We start from the raw sequence: 27,275 nt of genomic DNA on the forward strand, positions 1-27,275 counted from the left end.
CAGATGGCTCGAGCGCTCTAACCGCCACAGTTAGAAACAGGCCACGAACCTCTTATAGAGTGTTAGACCTCCTTTAGAGAACTTCCGCAACACCGATCTACAATCCACGGATCACTTCATTCGCCGGTTAAGACACTCGTTGGCGCAAGGTAATACAAAATTAACTGATGCCTTCACATCCACGTCACACGAAACTGCCTATGGCAGCGGTGTTTATGTCCCGTCAATAGAACTACGTGGAACACAGCACTAAGCTTCTTCGCATGGAATAGGTGAACGGACATATACGCACGCACTCTTTGATGGTAAAGGGCGTTTAATTTGCAGATATTTTACAATGCAGTTCCGAATAGCCGTGTCGAGTTACGTGGCACAGAACTTTCCCGGGAATGATGCCCGAAATGTTCCGGACAGGCCCTACGTTACGTGCAGTATCCGGCTGTCTTCGAAATATATCATTATGCCAACTGCTTACGCGTACACGAACACAGATAAACACACGACCGGATGGCCCATGTACGCAATTTACTACTAATACTGCTGCTCCTATGACCCACACGGGGTTTGCAGATGATGCACAAGGGTCCACTGCCAGTTCGTCTCTTGTATCTGGCATCAGTGTTTACAAACTCACTGTGTCTCTATTTGTTCTCCAGTTTCCATTCATTGTATCCTTGCAAATAGTGAACAGACATGTGGTCTGCTTACATGATGACCATCGAGACCGAAATCGTTACGGGATACGTAGAGAGTAATGAGAATCGTACTGGATTCATTAATTAGTAATCTCCTAAGTGATGTAAAGACTTCCTGGTACATGCCACATGCTGTCTTTCATAAATGTATTTCGGATGACATCGGCTTGTTCGGTTATTTAATTGCCTTGGTTCTTATCAAACCTTACGTAGCATCACCCCCCCCCCCCCAGAGGTAAGTTTCAACAGGCTGCCTATCTGCAGTTGCAGACGGCCTGTACCTGTGAGGCCATCAGGTGAAGCTCAATGTCTAGTGTGTGGGATTACTTATGTGTAGGACAGTCAGTGAAAATAATATTTTCCGTTATCGGCGGGATACCAATTCCTGCCACTTGTACCCCGTGTTGAATTGTTATCACAGTCTCACCAGTGTTGCCCACTATTGCCGTAGTGTATATAGTCTGCGATTTCGGTAGAACGCGTATATGGTGTGAGTTTCCTCTTAGTTGCGACAACTGTGATGTGATCGGTGTAGTCAGTGAATAATTAAGATATACTAAGCGAATTAATTCGAGTGCCGGTCGAATGGCCTCCTATTCGCTGATGGTAACCATCAGTTTATTAGCCCTTTTATTGTTAGCGGTAAAAGATGCGCTTGCTGCTGTAGAATTGCCGGCTTACCGTATGCAGCAGTACGAACTCCTTGGAATTTTCAGGTAACAGAACAAACTATCCGATAAATAATTACAGTATGAAACTAAGATATAATACGTTAGGGCATATGTAGGAAAATGTAAGACACGCATCTAAAGTTAATTCTAAAAATTACTTGTTTTATTCACACAAGTTGTGTAGTAAAAAATATGCCAGTGGTTCTAAAAGTAGGTCAGTGTAAATGTTTATAATAAAAACAAATTCGCTGTTTTTTCCATCTTAGAAAACCGAATATATGATTGTTTGAGTATAATACTAGTACTGTTAAAATCATGACGTACATATCGTAGTGTATACCAAACTGCGATGCGTTTCTACTCTCCTCGTCAGTCCGTTCTTGGAATTAACTTAAATGCAGTTCTGTAAATAAAGATTTGTTATTATTATTATTTTCTACCATATCAATTTTCAGAAATTCTACTTGGGAAATAGAACTGTTTGGAGTGACCACTTCGTTTAGTAGGAAAGTCATAATATAATCTGGTTAATCATGCAGAAAACATTTAAAGATGTATGTGTCAATAAAGTAGGTAACGTTGAATCTGATAAAAGGATATTTAGACATTAACGCTTTGTTATGAAGTTCGCCCCCCGTACTTGTAGACAGCACAAGCTATTACCACCCAAATAATCGGCCTTAAATTACCTTAGAGCCGAAATTAGGCTGCATAGTACCAATTAATATATTTGTTTTTGGTGTTTTACATCCGGTGCTCAGAGTTTACTTGAACCAGATATTAACTAAACAATAACATGGAAGGTTACGCAACTGCTGTTGGTCAGCATTAACAACAAACCATAAATTAAAAACCTGTACATATGCTTTGCCAAGACAGCATTCAAAACAAATTCGGTATGGAAAGAAGTTGAAGTCTGAAAAAAATAGCTACAATTTTAAACAAATTAAATTACTTTTAATCAGTAGATAGTCACAGTGCCGTTTCACTGTGGTCTTGTTAATGCCCCCGACAATTAAACTGTATCTATTTTGGCTGAACATCGGAACCCATATTACATAAAATAATGTCCAACCGAAAAGAAACTGAACGTAACGAATAAATGTTCTGTGATCAAATTAATAAATAAAAATAATATAGGTATGAAGGCGATAGAACGGAGTGAATATGTAGTTGAAGCAGAGCTGACATAAAGAAACTACAGGCCATTTGTAAGCAAACATGTGCCTGTATTGGTTAGCAAAAAGAGCTGTTACAATTATGGCATCTTTAACATAATTATGGTATCACATGTAGTCACATAAAAAACTACAAGTAACATGCGGTTCTCTAATATGTTACTTGTTGAGATGTTGATTTCTAAGCTTTGGTCAAAGGTTTTGTTTTGTAAAAAATTTAGCAAATGGTGAATCGGCTAATTGGTGTGATAAGAAGGCGGTGCATTTCGTAAAATTAGCAATTTCCTTCATAAGATGTGTGTTGGTAATGTGCTGAATACAGAAACATTCTCGAGATACATGCAAATTGAGTACTTTAGCCTGTCATCCTCTCCCAATACACCCAGCACAATTCTGATAAAGCCTTTTTAGGTGGAGACTGACGCGGTTTCGGTACCACTGCAAATGTACATGACTTTCAAGATGAACGTAATTATAAAGCACTACTTTTGAGATAATAGTAACACTTAAAATGCTAGCCTTTCTTTACTAACTTTAAAAGTAACTATCGGAAGAACTAGGAATTTGCAAAATTACTTCCTTTATCTGCGTGCTGTAACGAAATCGACAATATAAGCACCCGATGGCCACCAGGGCTGGCAGGATTTTTTATTGGTTGATTCATAATTGCTATTCATTATCGCCAAGCTCCTGAAATTAATATTCTACAAAAGATTAAAATCTGTTCTGCATGCTTGCATATTTAATCAAAGCAGCAATTCTCATGCAATTCTGTGTTTTCTTAACTGATGTGTATTAAACCATATTTGGTGTTATACGCCTAGTACTGCCATTAAATAACATTTCGAACGACATATGTTTTTTTCAGCTTTGAACTTTCATATTCTTAAGTTAAATAGGCACCGCTGCGCAACTGCGAGGATGGCTCTCGGCGTTTAGCGATAAACTTTTACTTAAGTTACGTAAATCCTGCAGAAATATTTCTTTTGCTAAATTCTGTTGTTCCTTACAGTATAACCTATGAGTTTTGAAACACTCAGTGTAGGACACCCAAGGGGAATCCATCAAGGACTTAAAGTCGTAAAAAATTGTTACGGGTAACTGTCCTTCCCTGCTGAGTGGATCCTTATTGTTTTTATATGGAGAAATGAAGCCCGACCGCGTACGGTGCTTCTGTTTGAGCAGTTAGCCCTGAAATCGAATGCTTTCAATATTATTCAGATTAATCATCGAATGATTTTATGGCTGACTAAGCTGTTTATTACATCTGCACAGAGGTACCCGTTCATCCTCGTTAGCAGGGGAAGCCGCTAGTTGGAGTGCTTTATCACAACTTCGAAATGGCGCTGGTCGAGTGGCAGTACTTCGCTGGGAAGAGATCCATCATATGAGGGAAGTCATAGGAAAAGGCGTGGCTGGTGTAGTGCTTGTACTACCACCAGAAAATTCTACCGCACAAGATGAAGATATGGAATTGCAAACTATGGAACTTGAACACAAGCTTTTTCAGGTCAGTTTTATGTTAGGAAAACCATTCATGTGAGACTAAACTTGCTTGCATTATGGGAAGTTTTTTTTTCTTAAAAGGAAATTATGTAGACATTTAGTCCAGCAATACAATTTTTTTACAATTATCTGTATAATTCTATTCTAATCTAGGACACATATGCCGTCGCAGTATATTTGGTACGTAATTGCCCCGAAATTGAATCTGTTCTTTCCCGTGCAAGTGCATCTTCGTCAGCAACGTTCGATTTGAGCGCTCTGTGGGCTGGCACTGCCACTCAGCTCAGTATACAGAGAGCTGCGCCAAAACAGATTCGAAACCCACGACTGCCAACCCTATGGGCCAAGCTAGTCGGATTTGGACTCGAGGAACAGGTAACTTAACGTCATTACTTGACAAGAATCAGAATGTTACAGTTTAAAATTATATTGTGCAAGTTTACTTCTTTCGCTCTCTACAGCATGCTTGTGCGTTAATTTTACTGCCGTATCAATATATAACATTCCTGTTTAGACAGGGTATTTTGATTTTACCTATACAGTGCTCCGTAAGAAATCGGATTTTCAAGTGTTTCTAATGCTATCGAAATAAAAACAGATATTTTAATAAAATTTTTCCCTTGTTATGTAAGTGTCGGTCCCAACGGGTATTCTTATTTAATATAATATCTATTTATAGTTTGAGTTTGGCACCCAAATCGATTACAGACGCACTTCAAAGCTTTCCTTTGTAACCGAAGGAACGTCTTTTTGAAACACGAATGAACAACTGAAGCAAGATACATCGAATAGGTCCTGAAGCTCTAGCGGTCTAAAATAGTCTCTTTCACAGATGACACATGTCCGAGTTTCTTGTTAGCAATCCGGGAATGATAGCTATCCTACATAGAATGGTCTCTCTAACGACATTACCAAGGCAGAAGGCTAATATATTATATATATATAATATGTAATAATATAATAATAATTTTGAAATCTGTACTTTTTCGTCAGTTGAAATTTTCCCTTACGCAATAATAGAAGTTGCTTTTGCTTTTCTGCATACCCACTTGCAATGTCGTGCGCTGTTAACTCGGGGTAACCGAAGAAACTGCCTATCTCTATTGGTGTTTTGACCGATGCGAGAATATTGGATAATCGTTGATTGATGAATCGTTGTTTATTATTATGCCCATTATGCTTACACTTTTACTTGTATTTCCCATGGACAAATTTTCGTCTAGTAATACTGGTTTTGGATGAATTCGTTAATTAAATCGCGTGCAGGCTTTAAAAAATAATTAAACGGGTCTATATATATATACATATATATAGTAGGGTCAAGAAAGTATTGACCATTATTCAGGCGAAACAAAAGCAAATAATTAAGTATGTGCCATTTTGATCGATGACTTCCTGCCATTTTTCTTATGACATCATAATTCCTTTACCGTAAAATTCTGCGGTTTTTAAGCGAAACATTTCGAAAAAGAACTTTTGCATCGCTCAATTAAAACTAAATTAACAATATTTAAGGAGTCCTGTAAATATTGAAACAGATGAGAGTTTGGTAGTGTAAGGTCCTGGCTATACGGCGGGTACATGAAAATTTCCCATCCAAGCATTTTCAATCCTTGTCGAGTAGCTAAAGGTGCGTGCGGTCTAGCATTGTTATGGTGGAAAACAAAGCTTCTTCTGTTCAGTAGTTCCAGCCGGTCTTTTCAATGTTGATGCAATATTGTTAATTGCTGACAGTAAAAGTCTAAATTAATCGTTTTCTTAAGCTGTAGAAGCTTATAATGTATAAGTCCTTTCCGGTTCCCCAGAAAATATAGCACCATCCGAGCTTTGCCGCAAATTGTGTAGCACATTTTTTCGCGCATATTTATCGTATGTGATCCACTTTTTACGTAATGAACAGCTTAAACATTGTCTTATTTTGTTGCGTTTCTGTGAAGTTTTTCGGATAAAAATGCAGTCGAATACATTTTTTGTGTCAAGTTGTCTGGCGCTCAAACATCAAGTTTTTTTTTTGTAGCCAGCCTTCTTCAAGTGGTTCAAAACTCTTAAGTGGGGGAGATCACATGTCGTTCTTGCTCAAGCCCTGTAGTTTTATCAACTTTTTTTTATCGACCGCTCCGAGGATCATCTACCATATCTAAGTTTCTCGTATAAGAGCGACAGAACAATTTTATTTTTTATTTTTCAAACAAGGAAGCCGATTTGGCCACAAAATATTTTCCGTTAAAGTTACAACAAGACGCGGATAGCAACTAGCTAGCTAGTTTCAGAGTCCTACATATCCAACTACATCCGAAAATGAGGACACAACTTACTTTATTAAACACATATAAACTACAGCGCAACGTTTGTACCACATTAGCGATCATGCTTCTTAGGATTCCTACTTGATGACTTGGGATAGGCTGGGGGTCCTGTTTGTTTTAAACATGATTAGTGTATGCAAGTTGGCTCCATATATTGTAGCTGGCATCCATAGGAAAGTGGACAGTTTCGCAAACGATCTCTGTCCGCGTATTTGCAAATCAGCCAACACGAGAAGAAACCTTGCACATCAGTTACTCTTTTCGTTTAGTGTTTTATTAAGAGGCGCGGGTGCGAATGCCATCGTTGACACAAACTTTACCTAACGTCAAATTGACAGTTAGCCGGCTATTTGCAGGGGGCTATATAATCACCCTCGTATTGAAAAAGACAAAGGCCGCTGGTTCATGCCTCGAAAATATCGTGTACTGTACGACAAGTATGATTGACTCATTATTATACAGGGTGCCATAAAAACGTATGGAACTTCTAAGGAGTCATGACTGATTATTGTTCGTTTTTTCAGGGTGTAGTTACTTAGAACTAATAAGTGGATTAAGATTAACTTTGGATACAACAAATTTAAAACGATATTGGAAGTATGAAAATGTAGCAAAAATACAACAACATTGTAGGAAGATCAGGCAGGTTCAGCAACGCGCCTTATAGTTTATCGGATACAAGACAAGTTTGAAATTAAAAAAAAAACTGTTGGGGATGTTTATATATAAACTTCCGGAAGATCTAGAACTTCTACAAGGCTCAGAAAGCACACTGGACAGTTATAACATCCAAAAAATTTCTAAGACAATCAAAAATCCATTATATTTTAAAACGTTGAAAATAGAAAAGTTGCATTTCAACAATAATGCATGCCATCAATAAATATGATTTGGTCCGAAGAAAATTGTTTTGCGTATGATACTCGGAAAGATGTAAACAGGATGCCCATTGTCCCAGGAAGGTTGCTTGGAACGATAAAGCTACATTCAAGTGAAATAATACATTTAATCGACATATTTATACCCACTGAGTTGTAAATCCACATACTACACAAAAACATCCCGTAAATTAAACAGGGGTTACAGTGTGCAGCGGAATTTCAGACAAAAAATGAATTGCATCATTTTTTGTGACTGATGATAATCGATTCACGCGGTGTTTTGGACAGGCAAACTTGTGGTTGAAAGAAACTGAAATTACTACCTCAACTTTGGCCAACGGTACATACTATTTTACCTGTGTGAATTAAACAAAAATTACTTTATTGAATGCGTATAGTTCGTACTGTACTCCACTTTGGATCTTCTTTCGGTTCCTCGCCGAGCTTTAACCTTATTAATTAATACTAATAAACAGAGAATAAACATTAAAAAGCAATTCACTTGGATTAGGTTATACGGAAAATTTTATCAGAATTGGGTTAAACTTTAACGGGCTGTATATTGTCGCGAACATGTGTCAATCTGTCAGCCTTGGTTCTAAGCGAAAGCCGGTTCATTTAAGAACAAAACATTAACGTCACCACAGAAAAAACTACGTCGCTTTCGCACTTTGAATGAAGATTATCCGATCTTTTCGCGCTGGACGAACATCCACACATCGTGCGTTTTCGCAAATATTCGAGGAAGATTTCTATCAAGCAAACCGGATAATTCTCAATAGTGTGTAGATTTAAAGAGCCCGAAAAGCAAAACCGATTAGAGGTTATTCTTGATACATCTAGATTTTTGATAGTGGAACTAAAGACCGTTTTGGAGAAAATCTTATTAATTAAATATTAGGTTATCTAGATAAGCTTAAACGGTTAGTTTTTTAAGACTTTTTTAATTTTTAGGTTTCTGCGCGCTTTTTTGTCTTTTGGACTTCGAAGTTTTAAATTGGATTTTTGGCCTGCTGTCAGTTCAAAATGCACTTTCGCTGGTATTTTTTGCACGTTGCATATTAGAACAACACTTTAACAAGGTTACACCTACCGATATCGCTAGACAACACGGTTACTTTTATTTTTTATTTATTTTTTATTCAGCGGATTAGAGAGGGAATCCTTTTGAAAAATGACTAGCGACTAATTAATGTCGCTAATTGAAAATGGAGTCGCGCTAAATAATGGTAATAAAATAAAGATATTTAAATAAACATGACCGTCAGAAGTGATACTTTTAACGCATGCAAAAAGATTCATTCAAACTAGTGTTTTCGTTTACTTACAGTTTGAAAATAATTTATAAGAGAAATTTCGGATTTAGGAAAGTTCTAGCATTTATGGGGGCATCTCTATAAAAATTCATTTATGCTGTTTCTACATTTGTGACTTTAGTTACCAACGATATCCATAGTCGCCCATTATGATGCATTTGGCGCGGCTCCGCAGTTGGCGAGAGGTATGGATTCCAATGCTTCAGGGGTAGCTGCCCTCTTGGAAATCATGCGACTTTTCTCTCGTCTATACGGACAAAGTAAGACTCACCCTAGAGCTAATCTAATTTTCGTCCTTAGCTCTAGTGGAAAACTCAACTATCTTGGTATTAAAAAACTCATCGATGACGCAGTTGAAGGTGAGCTGCCCTTCGTTTCGTCTGACACAATTTATGTATTTAACAATAATAAAACTGTTGTTATAATGCGTGTCCCCAGACACTAACCCCAGCTAATGCAATCCTTGAAAGTTAAAACAACACTAGACCAGAGAACCTGAGAATATGCGAAACGGTGTTATTTTATTATTTATAAGTCAACTGAATTTCTTTTGATAGAGAAATAGCTGAGATGTATGAGAGATAGCCGTTTTTTTATCGTTCATTAATCGGTAGGAGTAAGTTGGTTCATTCAACAATTCGATCAAATCATTTTAAATCCTTTAAACCGCAGTCTTGGGTCGTCTGTGGCTTTAACAGGTTCAAACGCGGAGGTCAGCCTACTAGCGGAATCTCAATTCTCTATGTGTCTTGAGGCTATAAGTGGGCGAAGAGGTTTGAACGCACATGTATCAAAACCTCCGAAGCAAGGACAACCGATGGCTCGCTTCTTTGAGTTACTAAATGGCACGCGATTCGATTCCCAACCAGTGCATCTGGTCCATAAGAAAATTAACCTTGCCGAAGAAATGCGTGTCTGGGAACATGAAAGATTCTCGTTGAGTAAATTGCCGGCTTTCACCCTATCATCACATATAACATACAACGCCCGAAGCAGGTTGGTTTTGCAAATTTATCAAGGTATAGGCTATGAAACACCCATTGCTCTGTTTTCATAAACAGGAGGCCGGTCCCATGCAATTTCGATTTTAAGATATCTGGATATTCCCATATCGATTCTGTGGAACGGAAACGGGTTCTGCTAGCAATCAAATAATTAATTTGAATGCATTCAGATCTATTATTTTGTTGACGTACACTTTTATCAAACCAGCTTAAATAGTTCTCTATCATATTCAGTTTGTATATTTGACTTGTCCATTTATTCAAACTGACAGTTTGAAAGACAAAGCTCTCAAAAAGCACCGTAACTTTTGAAGAGGAAAGGGAGTAGCTAAAAAGTTGAGTCCTAACTAAATTTCTTTTTATTTTAAACTATTTTAAATTGAGGCTGTAACCTCTGAGATCTGCCTTAAATAACTGAAAACAAATTAGGATACGGTTGAATAAAAGCCAGATAAATTACTTTAGGATAATGATTATTTTGGTTAGTCCCGCTTGGATTTGCTTCACAGCTTGAACGCTGTGCTCACATAATAAGTTATGGTTTCATAATACTTACACCTTCCAAAAGCAAAATTCTTTGTAAGTTCAACTGGGATTCGCTTTACAACCTAAATGAATCATTATGTCCGATGGCAGTATGCTTCAAAGTATCCATTGGCCTCTAGTGCAAATAGCAACTTAGCCTAAATGGCCAGTTCCAAAATAAGTAGCACATTTTAATAAAAAATGTTGTTTTTATGTGCTGGTTTATTTATTAGATACTCTATCTTCGATCGGCACTATGATCTCGACGCACTCGTTCAAAATGTTCAAGACATTGTAGCTTCTCTCGCTGCTTTTGTCTATCAGAAACCACGAGAAGTAGCTGATGAGTTCATGGCTGAGTCTCTTGCTGTAGACAAAGAACATCTTAAGGTATCAGAAAATATGAATTTATTACCATACATAGACTAGCCGGTCCAAACATACTTACACAAACAGCTGATGTCTTCGTAAAGGCACTTTTTTATAATGTAAGATATGTAGGTATAAAACATAGTCAGTTTATTTATTAAGACTACGTCCTTTAGATGCTATAAAGCTAAAGACAGCTATAGAACCGTAGAATATTCGCACAGGTACTGTTAGCTTCTAACGGCTTTAAAGGCTATGTAGTTGAGCTACCCAAACATATCATACAGTAGGTCGGGTTCATAAAACGTATTTAGAGTATAGATCCTATAACAGAAGTAGCAGCGCACGAGTAGCGGGAAGTGTTTCTATTAGTGATTAAATGAAAAACTGGTCGTTTACAATAACTAATTTCTGCTTAAATTTAAATTTCGGGTTTCAAGAAGATTTCCTTATAAACAAAATCATGTTTTACTCATTATTTACTGTTCTTGTCAAATTAGGCTACATGTGCTTAACGGTGCTGAGTTAGTTTGCTGTAAATTGTTTCAGGTGGCTTAAATTCATACAATACTACCGAGGTTAGATTTGAAACAAAACAGTTTCAGAAACATTATTAGTCTGTTTCAAGTGATCGTTAGAAAACATATTTTCATACTATAGCATTTATCATTTTAATACTGAGTTATATAATTAAAATGTTAGTTAATCTTGAAGTTGTGACAGACCTGTTTTTAAACTTGTTTTATCCAACTTTAGGCTGTGGTTGACTACTTGGCAACTCAACCACGCTCTGCAGCTTTACATGCGTCTCGTTCAAGCCTTAGCCAGCTGGTATCGACTCTCAAAGAGATGATGACTCGTTTTTTGCCGAACGAAGGAAGTGCCCAAGGCACTCCAAAAGGCCAGGCGGGTCCCACAAGTGCCGGACAAGTTCGTATATCTTATTACGAGCCTGATCGTCGAGAACCAGAGCTAGTTCTTTATGATCAGGCAGAAGAAGTCCTACTTAGTGTTAACGAGGTACGTTTTAGATTGGTCAATGTTATTTTTGGCAATGCATATGCACACATTATATTACCTAAGGAAGCTCTATTTGTGCACAATGATGGAGATCGGAGGAAATTCAGATCTAGTTTTAATTACTTACAATAATTTCGTGTTATCCTAATTTTTGAACGATTTCGCTTAGGTGAAACCCGTCACGTTCGACCTTGTACTCTTAGCATGCATCGCGCTCTACCTCCTAATCGTCTACGGCGCGCTGTCGAAGTTTAGTCTGGTAGTCGCAGCACTTCAGCCCGCCTCCGGCAAGAAAGTCGACTAACGAATGCTTTAGATTTGGATGTGTCCAAACAGAATTACACTGGCAGTCATTTCTAAAAAACAAGCTACTTATAGTCCTCCCTACACTGACGCCATTACCAGAAAAAATTAAAAGGACGATGCGCCTTCCATTAAGCCACACCACTGACGCAATTTTTCAAGGTGCTCAGCAGCTAAGTGAATAAATATGTTGGCTTACATAAACATTGGTTACGTTATGGTGGGCTAGTGGTAGTCCCTAACTAACATCTTAGGTATTTTTTAGGTTTGAATCAAATTACGTTGCTCGCCGTATGCGGATAAAGTTAACAATCTTTAGACAGTGCAAATATTAGGAAATGCAAAGGCTGTCGAAAACATCTAAATAGAAACATACCATGTATAAGAGTGACTTCAGTATATATATATATATATATAAACGATATGACAATATCCATTTGCGTCGCTACTAGTCTAAAATTCCTTTTTCTTTTAGGCTATTATCCTTAAATTCATTTTAGTATTCTAGGAACTGGCCCTCTTCAGTTAACGTCAATTGCTGCAGGCTTTTAGAGAATACAAAAACACATTTAGAATACACTTTACTAAAAAACCTAATAGAGATCCCACGTTTTATATGTGAATTAAGATCTCTTGTGCCAGAGTACATTGGTTTTTTTTTACTGCATTATGTTTCATTGATACATAGATATTATTTTGTGATATACGGATGTCAACTATGGAGCGTGCATGTAGCATAAAAAGAAGATAGAAGTCAGAATAATGTCAATTTATCGTTTTGCGTCTGCACGACACTGAAAAAGAGAGAAAGAAAGACAGAAGTAATCTGTACAAAGGAGCATCTTATTGATTAGATTATTCGACAACGATTACGGTCGGTGTCAGTTGTTATACCAATAGGCGATAAAACTACGTTGAATCTTCTGACCCCACTGTAGCAGAGATTTAAAACGAGATAGGACTAAGTGCCCTAATTAATTACGAAATAAATGCAGATATCTCGCGCCATATTCTAAAATGCTTTTTCTTAATTGATCGAAGCTAAATGTTTAGATAGAGAAAAATGAGAGTAAGGGGTATCGAGGAGCCAGCGTAGTGAATTATCTAGGCCCATTTGAGCTAGCATAATCGTACCTTTATTGTGCAGTTATAATATTATTGGATTTCGCATATCTGGAGCAAATTTTTATTCTGCATGAACACACGAAGACTAAAATGGATAAATAATACTGGATTCGTTTAGATTTATAATGCTTTTTCAAACCGTCATATCTTCGTAGAAGCTAACGAGAGAAACTAAAGAAAAGTCTTACTTACTTGAAAATTATTTAGAGACTCAACCTTAGTTTTATGATAAATAATTCAAAGTTATCTACTTCACGAAACGAGATCTAAAAATTTAAAAAAAACCTAATATTGAACCTATACGAAACAGACTGCGAATGGAAAGAGGGAAAAATGCATTGGATTATGACTTCATATTGTTACAACATAATCGAAATTAAATTCAATAACATTGAACGATATATCTTTATCGCGTTGGCATTAAACATCACGCTGCTATGGTTGTTCATATCTCAGCGTTGTCTATGATTACCAGAAATACGGCCTTTAGGAAGAACAACGAACTAAGTAAAATAAACAATTTTCCATGTTATGTGTCATAGGAGGTCTATAAAAAATATAAGATAAGCGCAGCGATATCCATTCCGCTGGAGTTTTTACTGGGCGCAAGTGCCTGACACTTTGTTTTTGTTCGTTTAGGGATCCATAAAATTTCTTGGGATCGTCTAGTATACCATCTTGCTGAACTTGTTAGATACATATGTAAATTAGAGAAATCAGCTCATTGCTGTCCTATGAATGACTTAGCATCTGCCTCTGCAATATTTTGACTTTTTTAACTAGAGAATTAGTGCTAAAGCATTAACCTTACGTTAGCAACCGGAAGCTATGTTAGATGTTTACCATAGCCTTTGTTTTTAATTGATCTGTCCTTAGATTATATTTATGAATCATTTGTTATTATTGTTATTATTCGTACTATATACTATATGTTATTCAACATAGTAAACAAGTCAGCCATAGTTTGACTTCAGTAGACATAGTTCTCTAAATGCTAGAGTCGCTCTCTCATGCAAACGTCTAGAACTCGTTTACTTTTGAGTTTTATAAAGCACAGTTTGTTCCGAAATTTACCTTCCAGAATCCTTCCGACCCTTCATGATATAAATTACATTGTCGTGCTTCACATCTTAATAGGATCTTTCATGTTTTTTCAGCGTCCTCCTGCATATTGTTTTATTTTCCCAACTAACATAACAACAATGTTAAAATGTTAAAAAAATTGTAAAAAAGTTATGCCTTACAAACGTTATATTCCTACAAATCTCCCTTCCAAATATACCAACTTGTGAAAATGCCTCTAAGGTCGTGAATTTCAAGCACACTACCAATAGTTGAATGAGCAGTTATTGTTATTCAAAAGGCCTACTCCAGAGGTTTTCCGGACGACTGAAAATTACAACACCGTCGATTTTGGGATTATTGTTGAGCTCGTTGCAATTTTTGCGGAAATAGCAGTTACGTCCGTTGACTTCGTTACCAATGCCTACTTCAATTTCATTTCGCTTGTGAGGATCATTGGCGGAGATAAACGACCCAGAGGAATTTTGTAACGACTGAGATCATGCAACTATTTTTACAGATTAGATGCTATAATTATCTTCTACTGACAAATCGAAGCAATACTTTATTGCAATTGTTGAAACTAACAAACCAATAATCAGAAAATGGCTAATTTGTAATTATAAAGAAAATTTCCAACGTGTGCCTCGAGACCCAAAAATATTCTTAGCGTCCTTCGCCCATAGTTAACTAGCATTGTTTCAGGGTTGCCAGATGGAACGTATTTTTCTGAGGCTCGAATAGCATTATAAATCTTCGACAAAAAATGGTATTCTTAGCAAAGGGTGACGAATTCTGACCAGCCTTAGACACCCAAAAGTGGAATTGATGAAGCGGTCGCTTTCAAACCAGAAGTCTATTTCCAATCTTCTATTCGTCGCATATGAGTATTTTAAGGCATACTTAACCCTGCACGAATGTCTCGCTTTGATAGGTTACTTAGCAAAAACAAATAGAAAATAATGCGTTGGTTATTTTGACTGCACTCGTTGTTGCAGTTACCTTATTAATTGATTCCTGAGGTATAAGGTGAACTATACCTTATTCCACGTCCCTATAAAAATTTCATGGTTTGTTTTATTAAAAGTGAACCCCAAAAGATCTAATCTATTCTACCAACGGACCAAATTTGACGCTCATACACAGTCCTCAGCCCGTGTTGCAAGACATGGCCTGGGTTTTTCGTATTTATATAGCCAAGCCAAGCCAAGAGTTTTGAATTCGGAGACTACATCTGTTAGTACCCGTTGAGCTCCTACTGCGGCAGGCGAAAGTTCTTCAATACATTGTCACCTAGTGCAGTTTTATTGCAATACGGATACGAAAAGTATTTGTGATGGACGTCACTTTGTGGAATTAGTATTTTTTTTCTACTGTAGCAGTTTCAAGAATGACTCTCCCACATTAAGCAAAGACTTTCCATCCAGTTCAATAGAACGCAAGAATTCTTTAAAAGGGATTGCTTCTATGCCCGCAAAGTTTGCTAGAAGATCGTTAAAACAGAGCTGTTATCGTTCGAACTTGCTGAACACTCGTGATGAGATCGTCTATATTGTCCTAGGGTGAGCGCAGCGAATTGTGAACTAATTGAATCAGATGATGTGCTCTTTTTCTCAATCTCTTCCATGCATCTTCTTAAAAGCATCCACTTTAAAACGCTTTTGACGTCGAACTTTTCGTTATTATTGTCAATATTTGATGTCTCTTTTGGACAAATAGAACATCTGAACCTGGCTTCCGCTTATTAATGGGACGGTGAGAACCGTTTCCTCTGTTTTTTTTAGTCTATACTTTATCAGTCGGTACTTGCCTCTTTTATGTTTTAAATGAACAAAACTTCCACAGACGCCGGTCAGTTCCAGCACCGGTGCAGTATTCAACCCGCAGATTTCTTTTTATTGATGGCTCAAATGCCTTACCCAGATCAGACAGGATCACTACTGTGAGCACTGTACCAATTAAAACCCGTTTTAAGCTATACCTTCTCATCCAAGCCTAGACGCTTGATTAAACAGTGCCACAGGTCAATAAAAGAAATATCTTATTTCATGTGAACTCAGATGTGTAGCCGCGTTACTTGCCTCCGCAGTTTCAAGTTTAGCCCTTTTGATTTTTTTAAGACATCCTTTTCTCTCAGGACTTCTGCTGTTATGGCCAAATCAATCTCTCAGTTACCTATGGTAACACAGATGAAATCCATAATTTCTGTCATACAGTTCTTTAGTACCGCTGGAGTACTATTTGTCGCGAGCCACTTTTGCCGCTACCCTTCTTGCTCCTGATTTAACGTCTTCGAAGCTAGACATGCCAACAGCGTGTGCTGCATCATCTTTCACCCCTTGATTACAGTAAACACATAGATTTTGAAAATCTAGATTTGTAAACAATCATGTACTGTTATAACTATATTTCTATATATATTTTTTAAAATTTTTAAAATTAAAAAAATTTTTTTTTTAAATTTTTTTCTCTGTAAGTAAGAATGTGGTTTATTTATCGATACCTGCCCTAGGGCGACCTAACTATCTATTGACGTTCGGTATAAGGTCCCTGACATGTGCACCTGAGCCTAAATGAGCTTAAAATAGCCTTCCATCCACTTGGCCATTCCCACTAGTTTTATCTATCTTCAATCTACGCGTGAAGTTTCGGTTAAGACTAGCGTTGCGTACATATTAACCGTGCGGTACGCTTACGGGACGCGTAGTGCAGCCATCCTCTGTTCTACAAAGAGGTTTTCTATTTGACGTCGTGTTTACTGCTTTCGTTATTCATGCAGTGGCTCCAAAGAAGCCTATCGATATCAATTACTTACGGCACCCTGCATGTTTCAATTCGTAAATGTTCAAAATCTTGGCTATCGAATTTACTATTTTATTTGCTTGCTTTGTGGCCATCTTTACGTTAGCTGCTGCTAATAGATATATCATGTTGTTCAGGTGCGCACCCAGGTTTCTTGCCTCGTCTCTTATCATAACTTGCCTATTATATAGGCGTAGATTTTGGTGGTCGTACTTTTTCCTTTTTGACAACCAGGATTCCCCCGCTCTTCTCAGAAGTAAGGTTTAAACCTGATTTCGTCATTTATTTTTATACAGCGCTCAGGATCTTATTTGCATACAGGTCTGTTTTGGTGCTGGTATTCATCCTGCCTTGCAGGTTGTTAGAAATATAGATGCACTCGTTTTCTGATTAAGGAGTGTAAAATAACTTTCCACAATAAACCATTAAAAGCGTTTCAGACAAGGACCGCTGAGGACACCTCATTTAAAGTGGTACTGTAAATAATGTCTGTCTTCTGGAACACTATGGATGACGCAGTGCATCGAACTATTTTTAATCGATGCTATATGAGAGAGTACACTAAACTTTCCCGCGACTTCTTCTGTAATGGTTTCGAAACTTTTAGCGATAGTACTGATGAAACAAATGAGTTTTTGTCCATCCTCGCCATTTAGTGCCACCTAAATTTCTGGCTTCTTCCAGTTATTAGGCTGCTTTCTCTGACGATTTTATCTGCAACATCTGCGACAACTCACAGAAACTGCTTTAAAAGGATTTTCACTGCATCTGGGAGAGACATCGTTCTGTCCGAGAACCTTATGCCGTTTGTGTATACTTCTTCAGGGTTGCTTTGCTTACACTTCTTCCATCAAAAGTCCTCATTCTGAGGGAAGAATTTCTTCTGCTCGGAAACGCCGACCTTGGAAATAATCTCACCTCGCCTCGTGTACATGAGCAACTCTAAGGATTTTCGTTAAGATCCTTAAAAAAAACTTCCTACAGCTCCCGCAGCGGAATGACTTAAAGTGGCTCAACATGTTTGATATGTAGCTTCTAGGGTAGAGGTCGTCCTTGCGATACCTTAGTGGGTAACGTAGTCGCCTGCTAATCTTAGGGACGCGTTAGTCTGGGTGCGAACCCGTAGGGACAGACTTTGTTTTGCGCTGGGAGCTAACCATCTGACGGAATGCCTACCAGTGATACTGACGTAGAGGTCAGGGGCCGTTAACCTGTTCCCCTTTTTGATATCCCAGGCGTTCTTGCGTGTTGGAATTTTCCAAATTCCAACATTTTAATCGACCCGTTTTGTTTGCCTAAGTTGGACAGTGGGTCACTAGTCACCGAACAGGCCTTTGCGAAGGCCTGTTCGATGGTCAATGATTTTTTACTGTTATTTATTGGACTATGTTTTGCCATCACATGGTGTAAAACCCTTTCAAGCCCTTCGACTTGAAACCATTTCTGTGGTTATTTTTCTCAGGTCATTTCTTCTAGGTTACCCTATGCAGTACTAACCGTTAAGATTTCCTTTTCTTAAAGCACCTGCCAGCTCGTGATACTTTCATATCTGGACTCACCATGGTTAGGTGCAGAAAAATTCCTTCTAGGTGGATTCCAACGCATCGATTAACTGAACTATTTACAGCGGTCCATTCTAGAACTGCTTTCTCGTTGCTGTCTGTTATTCTTAAACCCGAGGTTTCCTCTACCGCATTAAGACCTCTTCCTATGGACACCTTTTTCGAGTTTGGTATGCTTTGAATGCATTCATTAAGATCGTCCGTAAAACTTTCAGAGTCACTCCCTGTACAACTCGGACTTGCATAACACTGGTAAAACCGGTCCGAAGCCTTTGCCATGTTTCCGTCGAGAAATCGTGCCTACGCGGTCTACAATTATACATGCACTCTTTTACTTGTTTACTTGTGTTTTTTTATTAATTCCGGTTTCATGTTTACTGAAGCAAGGTTCAGTTCACTAATAAGTGTAAGCACTGCTCTTCCTCTGCTAGCAGGTTTTTTCACCACTGCATGAGTGCAATTGCAGTCGACCTGTATCACTTTATGATGACTATTCATTTCTAATGGCCTTTGCAGCATCGTTTTCCTCCTATTCTATCATGTTTGCGCTTTCGTGTTATGTGGTCAAGGAACTGACCTGAGCATCTAAGAATTGAAATCCACTCCTCTAATCGGCAGCTGGAACGCCGATTTAAGGCGTCCTGCGTTCCAGCAGCTGTTCGGTAGCGCTGCACGATATAACAGCTCGGCAGTGTTAACTGCCGTTTTTCTCCTATATTCGTGGCTTCTGTTTGGGTTCTCGTCCCCTAGGGCAATCTTTATGCCCCATGTAATTCTTTTTTATCTGCTCAGCGCTCGAAAAGGCTCGAACTAAATATTTGTTTTGACAAAAATTACAGGTAATAGTAATCAGAGAAGCACTTAGGGACAAAGTCGTTAGTCAATCGCAATGCCCCCTCGATAATCAGGATGCAAATCTACAGGTGGAACTTAGAGAATTACATTAACAGCCACGAAGTCGTAACTATCCTAGTTGAACGTAGTTCAAACCGGTTATTATTAAGTCCATCACAAGTTTGTTAAAGATTCCCCACGAATTTTTGGGACCCACGTCATTGGCTGTAATAAGATTGAGGACATTGGCTCACGCTTTTGTGAGTCTTCGAGGATCAATACTGTTTATAAAGTTTTGCTTACCGATAAATAAACAAAATCTATATAGACTATATATATACTGTATATATCATAAAGGATATGTCTGTGTGCCTTGAGTTTGACCCTCGCCATAGAGACGCCCTTTGGGAAATAGAGTCGGATTTAGTCAATATTGTTTCGTTTTAAAATGGCTAGCGATGATACGGAGCCATTGTTCAGATTACATATGTATCCGTCTATGTACAAATTACCTTTGGAACTCCCTACGATAAGGCACAACATTTTTATGTCTGCTTCGCTGATTCGTTTTACGTAGATTTTTTTTGTGCGCTCAACTACAATATGCCAGAGGGCTAGAAAATATGTCCTTGGCTAGACGCTGTCTGCTCCCGATGTTTTTATCAATCACGGATGTTCTTCAGACCGTGACTAAGAAACCTCTTCGCGGACTTAATTGCGCTAAAATTGTCTCTTCATTTTGTTTCCCTCGAGGCTTGGATTTGATTTTTTTATTCGGTGCTACCAGTAGCATACTACAGTGATTCCACCTCCTGGCAAGAAATTGACCAGCTGTCATTTTATGGTACCCGCCTAGCTGACCTGCTGACCATCAAGCAATTACAAAAAGGTACTCAAATTTGTTTAGGGTCCTCTGGAAATTTTGATCGCTGAGCCCCTCCTTTTATTATTTGCACTCAAGACTCATCAGAGCCCGAATCCTTGTAGATGTCCACGAGTCAATGAAAAAGGATGAATTTACTCAGTCGTCAATTCGATGCCATCCTTCCGATTCCCCTACTCGTTATGTCCTATCTATAGCTGTTTCAACACTTATGCTTCGATCGCCGAGTCGAATTTCCTATCGCCGGTAGTATTGTAAATTGAAATTCACAAACTGTTTTATATTTTCTATCAAGTCCACTGGTTAAATTTTATCGGTTTCGGTTTATTGGATCAAAATTTAGGGCCATTTTTGCTTCCACTTTTCTTCTTGCGGTGTTCTTGGCTGCGTCAAGTTACGGACAGATGAGTGAGATTCAGACCAGGTTATCGTCTGCCCCCAGATTAGTAAGTCTCCGATGGAGCCTTGTCGACTCCGCAAAAGGTTAAAGTTGCTGTGTATGGCTATGATTTGGGTTAAAAAGTGATTAATTTGGCTACCCGGGCAATCCAGCTACTTTTTAATGTAAAGGATGAATTCCTGGGGTCCGTTGACCCACCGTTTATCCCACAAGCACTTCGTTGCTCTTCATATCTTACTTAGTATCTTAGCCATCAGCACTGTAGAAATTCTGGCCGTACGAAACGTTAGTATGACGTCGAATCCAGCTATTCTTAGAGTGTTGCCTAATAGATTTCTCGTTCGTATTAACGTTCTTCATTGACATTGAAGCTCTGGGCAGAGCAATAGATTCTTTGACTGACATCAACGGCCTGCGCATTTTGGTCTAAAAATGCTTAGAAAGTCTTGTCACTGAACTCCATATTTTGTCTACTTTAGCTGTAGTTTCTATACCATGAGTTACCATCAACTGATTTGTCTAATTACACTTAAGTATTTCGCACCATTTTACTATCTTATCTTGATTGGTTGGCCGTTTAGGTAAAGATTGATTTTTTCTTTCCAATGAGTAGAATTTCTCTGGGGTCGATTGTATATTTGTTTTCGATATCCAGTTTGATTCGGCATACAGTCCTATTTACTTGAACTTATGTTCACTGTGAAGGTCAGGTCTGGCCTTGACGGTGATACCTAAACCGTTCCCATTTTACTTTCCTGGGAAAGCTATGGAGACAAAAAACGTCTCTTACGCTACCTTTCACAGTAGCGTCTTAGGTTAGATGTTCGTGAGAATCCTGCCTTTATTTATAGATAAAAGTTATCCGAAAGAAATATGAAGTGCTTTTCCTGATCATGGTATTCAGAATTACCCTTCGTTGAAAGTGGTTTTGATATCTAATGGTATTGCTAAATAGAGTAGAACTGAATGCCAATTTGGCTTTTTGGATCACCAGTTGTATTGGCGAGTATACCGACCTGCGAATCCTGAAACCGTATTGCATGTTAAAAAGCAGAAGGAACTCATTCGGCTTATTTCCAAAGTGGCTTTTTATTGTAGTTTCAAAATTTAAATTAATGGACTTGTATTCCTCTTTTAATATCAGCCCCATTTGCGTTTTCTTACAGTTATTGCTGTCGGTGAGGGGTTTTGTCGCTCTTTGAAACTACCGCTGTAAACTTTTTGAAGAAGACTCGTTTATTCACATATCCGACGGCTGAAGGTTCCAGAGTGAGGAAACAGTTTCCACAAAGTATAAACTTTCTCCTGCTCAAAAATGTCAACTTTGAAGGAATGTGTTAATTGATTTCTGGCAATTTCGCCTAAGCGGTCTCAGAGATCTCCGTTAGTCTTTTCGGGTGCTGTCTTCCGCCATTTCTTTTTCCTGTCCACAATGGAGGGTTTCAGGAAACTTGCCGTTCTTGGTATGTCGTCGCCAGCTCAGGAATCACTAATATATCTCCTCTGGCGTCTGCAGATATGCTCTTCTAGCCTTAGCAAGGGTTGTGTTCCACCAGTATTTTGGCTTTGCCGGCTTTGTCCTTATGAGATGTAGGAGAGAGCCTGTATTAGAATGTTCGTAGTTCTAGAACCCAGATTTTAGCACTGAAGTTTTTTTCGACAGCTATCTTACTTAAATTAAGCCCGTCCCAAAAGGATTATGTGATATTATAATAAAATATTAGGATTAGAACTCGCTCCGCGTTCAAATTCTATTCTTACTAAAGCAGATAAATACTTTAGTGCGACAATGAGCCCGGTGACAATCTCCCTTCAAAGAAGTACCAAGATTGCGTGAAGTTGGAGAAGGACAGATCTATGTCAGTAGTGGAAATTTTCGCATTCAATTTGAAATTGGCCAGCTCAGAATCCGGATTCCACAAAGAATTTTGTAGCTCGCTTTGAAATTGATCATCAAGCCGCTGACGACACTTGATATTTCAGCTATCTATTGCGTACAGCAAGTCTGCGAAAATAGTCGACACAGTTTTAGGGGAGAGGCTATGAGTGACTGGTCGCCTTGGGGCGAGCTAGCCATTGATATCGCAATACTAAGAAAATCCTGGGTAATTATTACTTAGCAGGTTATTGTTTCGCGCACTAGAGGAGCTAAATCTAGCTCTCCTAAAGGCCAAGTATCAATCTTCTAGAACTGCCAAGCAAGAGACCTCGCAGTCAACCTAGCCTAGAATATCGTAGTCGCACAGTCTCGACCTTATAAAAGGACAAGAGCTTACGTTTCTTCTGCGGATAGCGAACCGATTTTAATAGATTTAAACTCTTCAGTAGAATTCCTATAAGAAAAAGCCTCTGCCTAGACGACTAGACACCGAAAAGCTGCTAAAGCATGTTTGCAGAGTACTTTTCGTGCCAAGTGTGACGTCTACGACTATCCGCACCATCGAACTGACATTGTTTTATATGCGATACGATTAGCTCGTCCGAACAGATAGATACAGGTTGTGTTTTGATCTGCCACTTAGCTGAAAATGCGTAAAAACTGTTTAGATGGAGGAAATGCAGCCGTCTATTATATCTCTATTTACTGCCTTTAAGGAATCATGTCCATCAATGCAAAAATATTTAGAGCAGTAGGAGGAAATTATTCCTAGGGAGACGGAGAATCAAGCGTTCAATGTATTGTATTGCGTTGTAGATGTATTGATTGATAACCTCGCTAAAATGTTCTCTTGAAGCTATACTATTTCTCAATGGGCCGCTTCGCTCATCACAGCGTAGGATAAATCAGCCTAAGGACAGGTGATCCTGTAACAGGAATTCTCTGAGCCAGTTGTTCTACCGACGCAAGCGTCGGTAGAGCAGCTGGCTCAATAAGATATGAAACGGCCATCTTAAGAGCGCACTAACCTCGGCCCATTGCCATTGTTGTTTAGTTCGGTAACGTTTCCACTTCAATGGGGGCACTTACTGGTCATCCCTAAAGGCAAAGAAGATTCAAGGCAGCCCATGTTGTGACGTGGCATATTAAAAGCGTGTAATGGAAGCTTCTCTCCTACTTTTTGGCACAAAGACTGGTACTTCCTTGAGAGCAACATGGATCTAGGTAGGAATGTTTTACGGCCATGGCATAAAAGGTTCTACCTGATGGACTTCCCTTAGGCAATTCATGGCGTAGATCCTTTCGCGCTGTCTTTGTGGACTTTAGCTCCGTTATCTAGAAGCGCAGTATTAACAAACCTTGAAAAATCACCACACAGGTGCCAGGATTGACAGCAGCGACATTTCAATAAAGCAGGGTAACGATTAACGGTGAACACTCTCAACCATTTTCTCAAACTACTGAGCTGGTATAGAGAAACAATCTAGCCCTCTTTTTTTCGTTGATGAGAGACCGATTCGACGGGACTTTTGAGGTTGGAAACCTTGTGAGAATGTTTCTACGAACAAACACTTAGTTGTTCATAAAAATAGAAGGCTTCAGGTACAGCGAGACTTTGCTAGCTTGCGTACAACCGTCACGGAATCTCACGTCTCAAAGGCTGAAGCAGTAGGGTTCAAACGGGAAGGCAACGAGGTACACCAACCTATGCTAATTATGTCGGGCACGCACGCAAGATGCATAGATGGATGTTCATATCTAGAACTGCTCATGCCGTGCAATGGCCATAGCTTACATCGTAAATAGAGGAAAGATGCAAGAAAGCACTGGCTGCAATGACTATCAAAGGACCCACAGCGCCTATCTAATTCAATTGTTCTACGTTTCTTCGATCTCAACATCACTCCAGTAGCAGCATATGATATCGACATCGTATACCAAGCTTTGACCGTAAATAATGTCGAGCAGCTAAATCGGCTAAAGGCGTCGTTTTTGAAAGCCCCGTTGGGACTGCACCGCCCAGGGTGAAACATTTTGTCGAAACGCCGCTTCCTGCACGAGCAGTCAACGACGCCAACTTCCCGCACACTTCCCCCTTCGAAAAAAAATTTTGAAGCCTCACCTAGCTTATAATACAACCGAATCCCCATAAAAGCGACAGGGTCGGTTGCAATGCTTCGCTGTGTTACAGACGTCGCCACAATCATTGCAGTTTCTACCCATGCCCCATCGAGTTCACGTTCTCGAACTATGTGCAATTTCTATAACAGCGTAAGCATGTACGAGGAAATACCCATTTCTCAACACGATAGCTGAAGCCATCGATTTATGTTTTCCTGTGTTTCTATGGTTTCTTAGGTGCGCTGCTTGAATGGTAGCAAAACAGTACCAAGCACAATTGTTTTCTTTGCCTGGACGTTCGGTTTTAGTTCTTGTACTTTTCGTAATTTTCAGTGTGTTCTGCAAATCGTTTTCCATCTGCGTGGAGCTCAGAAAAACATCGCCGAAGATAACTGCTGGGCAGGGATCAACCGCATTTCAAACGTCTACCTCTCCCTTGTGTTGTATTGGACATCTTCGCGCGGCTTAGCAGTATCGACTTTTTTCAATCAATATTTGAATTTTCTGCCATTATGTGCTTTTCAGCCTTGCATTGTTCACGTAGCTTGATGTTGCGTCGGCATTTTACTGCGACGTAGTTGAGCTTAGACCTTGCATTGTTTTTGACTTTTGATTGAATAAAAAATGTTGAAAATGAATTGAATCGAGCCAGACATCTTGATTTCACTTTTTTAAGTCGAATGTACTTTTTGATGAACCATCCGTCCGCCGCTTTGTGTATGTGCATTAAAATCAATATACTGCTATAATTTCCTGACCTTTGAGAGCTTCAGCAACTTTTATAGAGAGATGCACCTTGTGCCCTGCCCTTAAGTGGTACTATGACTTATTATAGATAGATTTTTGAAACTCTGACAAATTCGCGGCTGACTCGGCCAATTGCCGCCATTTCTATGTGCTCTGCAAAGCTTTTATCTTCTGTCTTAACACAGGCACAGGTTTTTTACTTGTAGCTGGATGTTGCCTAAAAGGAAGTTAGGACATTAACCCATCGTGTAGTGCACGCTTATTATGTTTTCCGCCACTGGTGTTATTTCCCATTTCTTCATCATCACGTATTCTATCAGTTTATTGCAATCAATTACCCATTCATGGATTTTATTATTACATTAATCCAAAACGGCAACGCTCATTCTTACTTTGAGCTGAGCGGAGCGGAGCGGAAGCTGCCTCACAATTTGCTGTGTAAATTAAGTTTCGTCCTTTAACATTTCTTGGTTCTTGGACGTCCGCAAATTGTTTGAAAGATCCATTTAATTTTTAGGGTGACGGCCTCTCGCAGCGTAAAAATATTAGGATGTTTGTTTCCTGTTTTACCTTTAAAACGTTCATAAATCTATAAATGTCAGATTTCCTGGTTGAACATCGCCTCTGGGTGACATCTTTCAGTCCGTGCGCTAGGAATGTTACGTTTGTATGTTTGTATAGACATACACCTTTATTAATCGTATTTAGGTGTTTCTTTTATTGTGTATGCAAAGTTCTGAGCTTTGGTGAACTGCTTGAATGCTGCGTTAAGACACCGAACTTTAATTGTCCGAATCGAAATCTTTTCGATTTGAACTAACGCGCCTTAAAACTCATTGATATCAGATATGAGCGCTCTGTTGGGCGTAGGGATCATTTTCGTCAATGCGTTGGCCGTTAAAAACCGCTCGCTTTTGTTTTAAGGATTAACATAATTATTTTTTCGAAGCACTGATGAGTGCCTTTTCCAGACCGCATAAAAGCATGAAATTTAAGCGAACTTGAAAAATTTAGTTCTACGAGTTGATTGATTATCTTTTCTCTATAGTCCGGTGCATTCTCTCTTTCTTTTGGTTGACCTAATGACATCAATGACGTATGAACGGGATTTTAAATAATGTTTAGTTTCTTGCCAATGTGGAATAGCTTTCCTCTAAGTTATATAACTGTATAAAAACAGGTCTTTTTGCATCGAACGCCAACGTTTCTGACAATACTTGTTATCATGGCTAATTTGTGCATGCTTTATTCAAGCCTAGCTTGCCACATTTCGAAGCACCACTCACAGCAGTACACTATTAGGCGAGCCCGTTTATTAGGATTAAGAATCTTTTAGTTTACAAAACCTTATATAACTTTATGAAATCCTAATCACTCCAGAATTTCTTGGGATAACACTCTCATAGGATGAAAATAGATAATCAATATCTACCAAGCTAAGTCTATAGAAACAGATCTTGACTTAACGATCGGCGGTGAGGCATATAATGTGATTACTGGAACTGATACCGAATAGATAGACAATGCTAACTTTCAGGCGCTCGCAAAAATGAAAGATCTCTAGGTCCTGCAGTTTAGCCAATCTCTGCCAAGTATTTCAATGAGCTCCTCCTGATATTGAAATCGGGGTGGAAGCATTCCCAGAAACGAATCAAGCCCACACCACGTGCATCAGCATCGAAAATTTTAAACAGATGAAATCCTCCAATGCAGCTACAAATACTCTAGCGGTATTTATCTACCTTTACTTGTATCAAAGGTTGTGGGGTTATACATGCACTTCATTATCAGAAACACGAAAGAATAATTGATAGGATTATAAAATAATATAAAATATTTCCAAGACTTCACAAATAAGCTTCGCTAGACCTGCTAACATAAAAGGCGGAAACCCTCTATAATAAGGACACTTCCGAGTAGACGGAAAATGATCTTTGTAATTTCTCTCGTCGTTTACTCCTGAATCTTTTCCGAAGTCAATACTGACTAAAGCGGCTCTGTTCTCTTCAAGGCTCATGCATAAGGACCAATGACTGCCACTTTCTTCTTTTGCACAAAGAGGTGCATGGACATAAGAACCCCATTA

The 27,275-nt window shown here is 38.8% G+C and overlaps 1 protein-coding gene across 4 annotated transcripts; it reads left to right on the forward strand.

Annotated features, from left to right (window-relative positions):
* Window positions 1-7: 7 nt before the first annotated feature.
* On the forward strand, window positions 8-13,481 carry LOC111253757 (BOS complex subunit ncln). 4 transcript variants are annotated; one of them, XM_022813672.2, is made up of 8 exons: window positions 8-149; window positions 3,820-4,054; window positions 4,204-4,425; window positions 8,675-8,912; window positions 9,252-9,549; window positions 10,316-10,472; window positions 11,208-11,471; window positions 11,641-13,481. In XM_022813672.2, the coding sequence occupies exons 2-8, from the start codon at window positions 3,932-3,934 to the stop codon at window positions 11,773-11,775; spliced, it is 1,437 nt and encodes a 478-aa protein (XP_022669407.1). In that variant the 5' UTR covers window positions 8-149; window positions 3,820-3,931; the 3' UTR covers window positions 11,776-13,481. The 4 variants fall into 4 exon arrangements, with proteins under 4 accessions (XP_022669407.1, XP_022669406.1, XP_022669404.1 ...); XM_022813671.2 differs by lacking the exon at window positions 8-149 and adding an exon at window positions 981-1,185; XM_022813669.2 differs by lacking the exon at window positions 8-149 and adding an exon at window positions 983-1,411.
* The last annotated feature ends 13,794 nt before the right edge of the window (window positions 13,482-27,275 follow it).

This window comes from Varroa destructor, unplaced genomic scaffold (genome assembly GCF_002443255.2).
Source record: "Varroa destructor unplaced genomic scaffold, Vdes_3.0 BEIS01000007.1, whole genome shotgun sequence".
NCBI lineage: Eukaryota > Metazoa > Arthropoda > Arachnida > Mesostigmata > Varroidae > Varroa > Varroa destructor.

Bases quoted from the DNA above. Each gene is read 5' to 3' on its own strand.
- LOC111253757 (XM_022813669.2), top strand. From the start codon at position 1,281: ATGGCCTCCTATTCGCTGATGGTAACCATCAGTTTATTAGCCCTTTTA. The intron at 4,426-8,674 runs GTAACTTAACGT...TTGTGACTTTAG, and splicing joins GATTTGGACTCGAGGAACAG to TTACCAACGATATCCATAGT. The intron at 8,913-9,251 runs GTGAGCTGCCCT...TGGCTTTAACAG, and splicing joins CATCGATGACGCAGTTGAAG to GTTCAAACGCGGAGGTCAGC.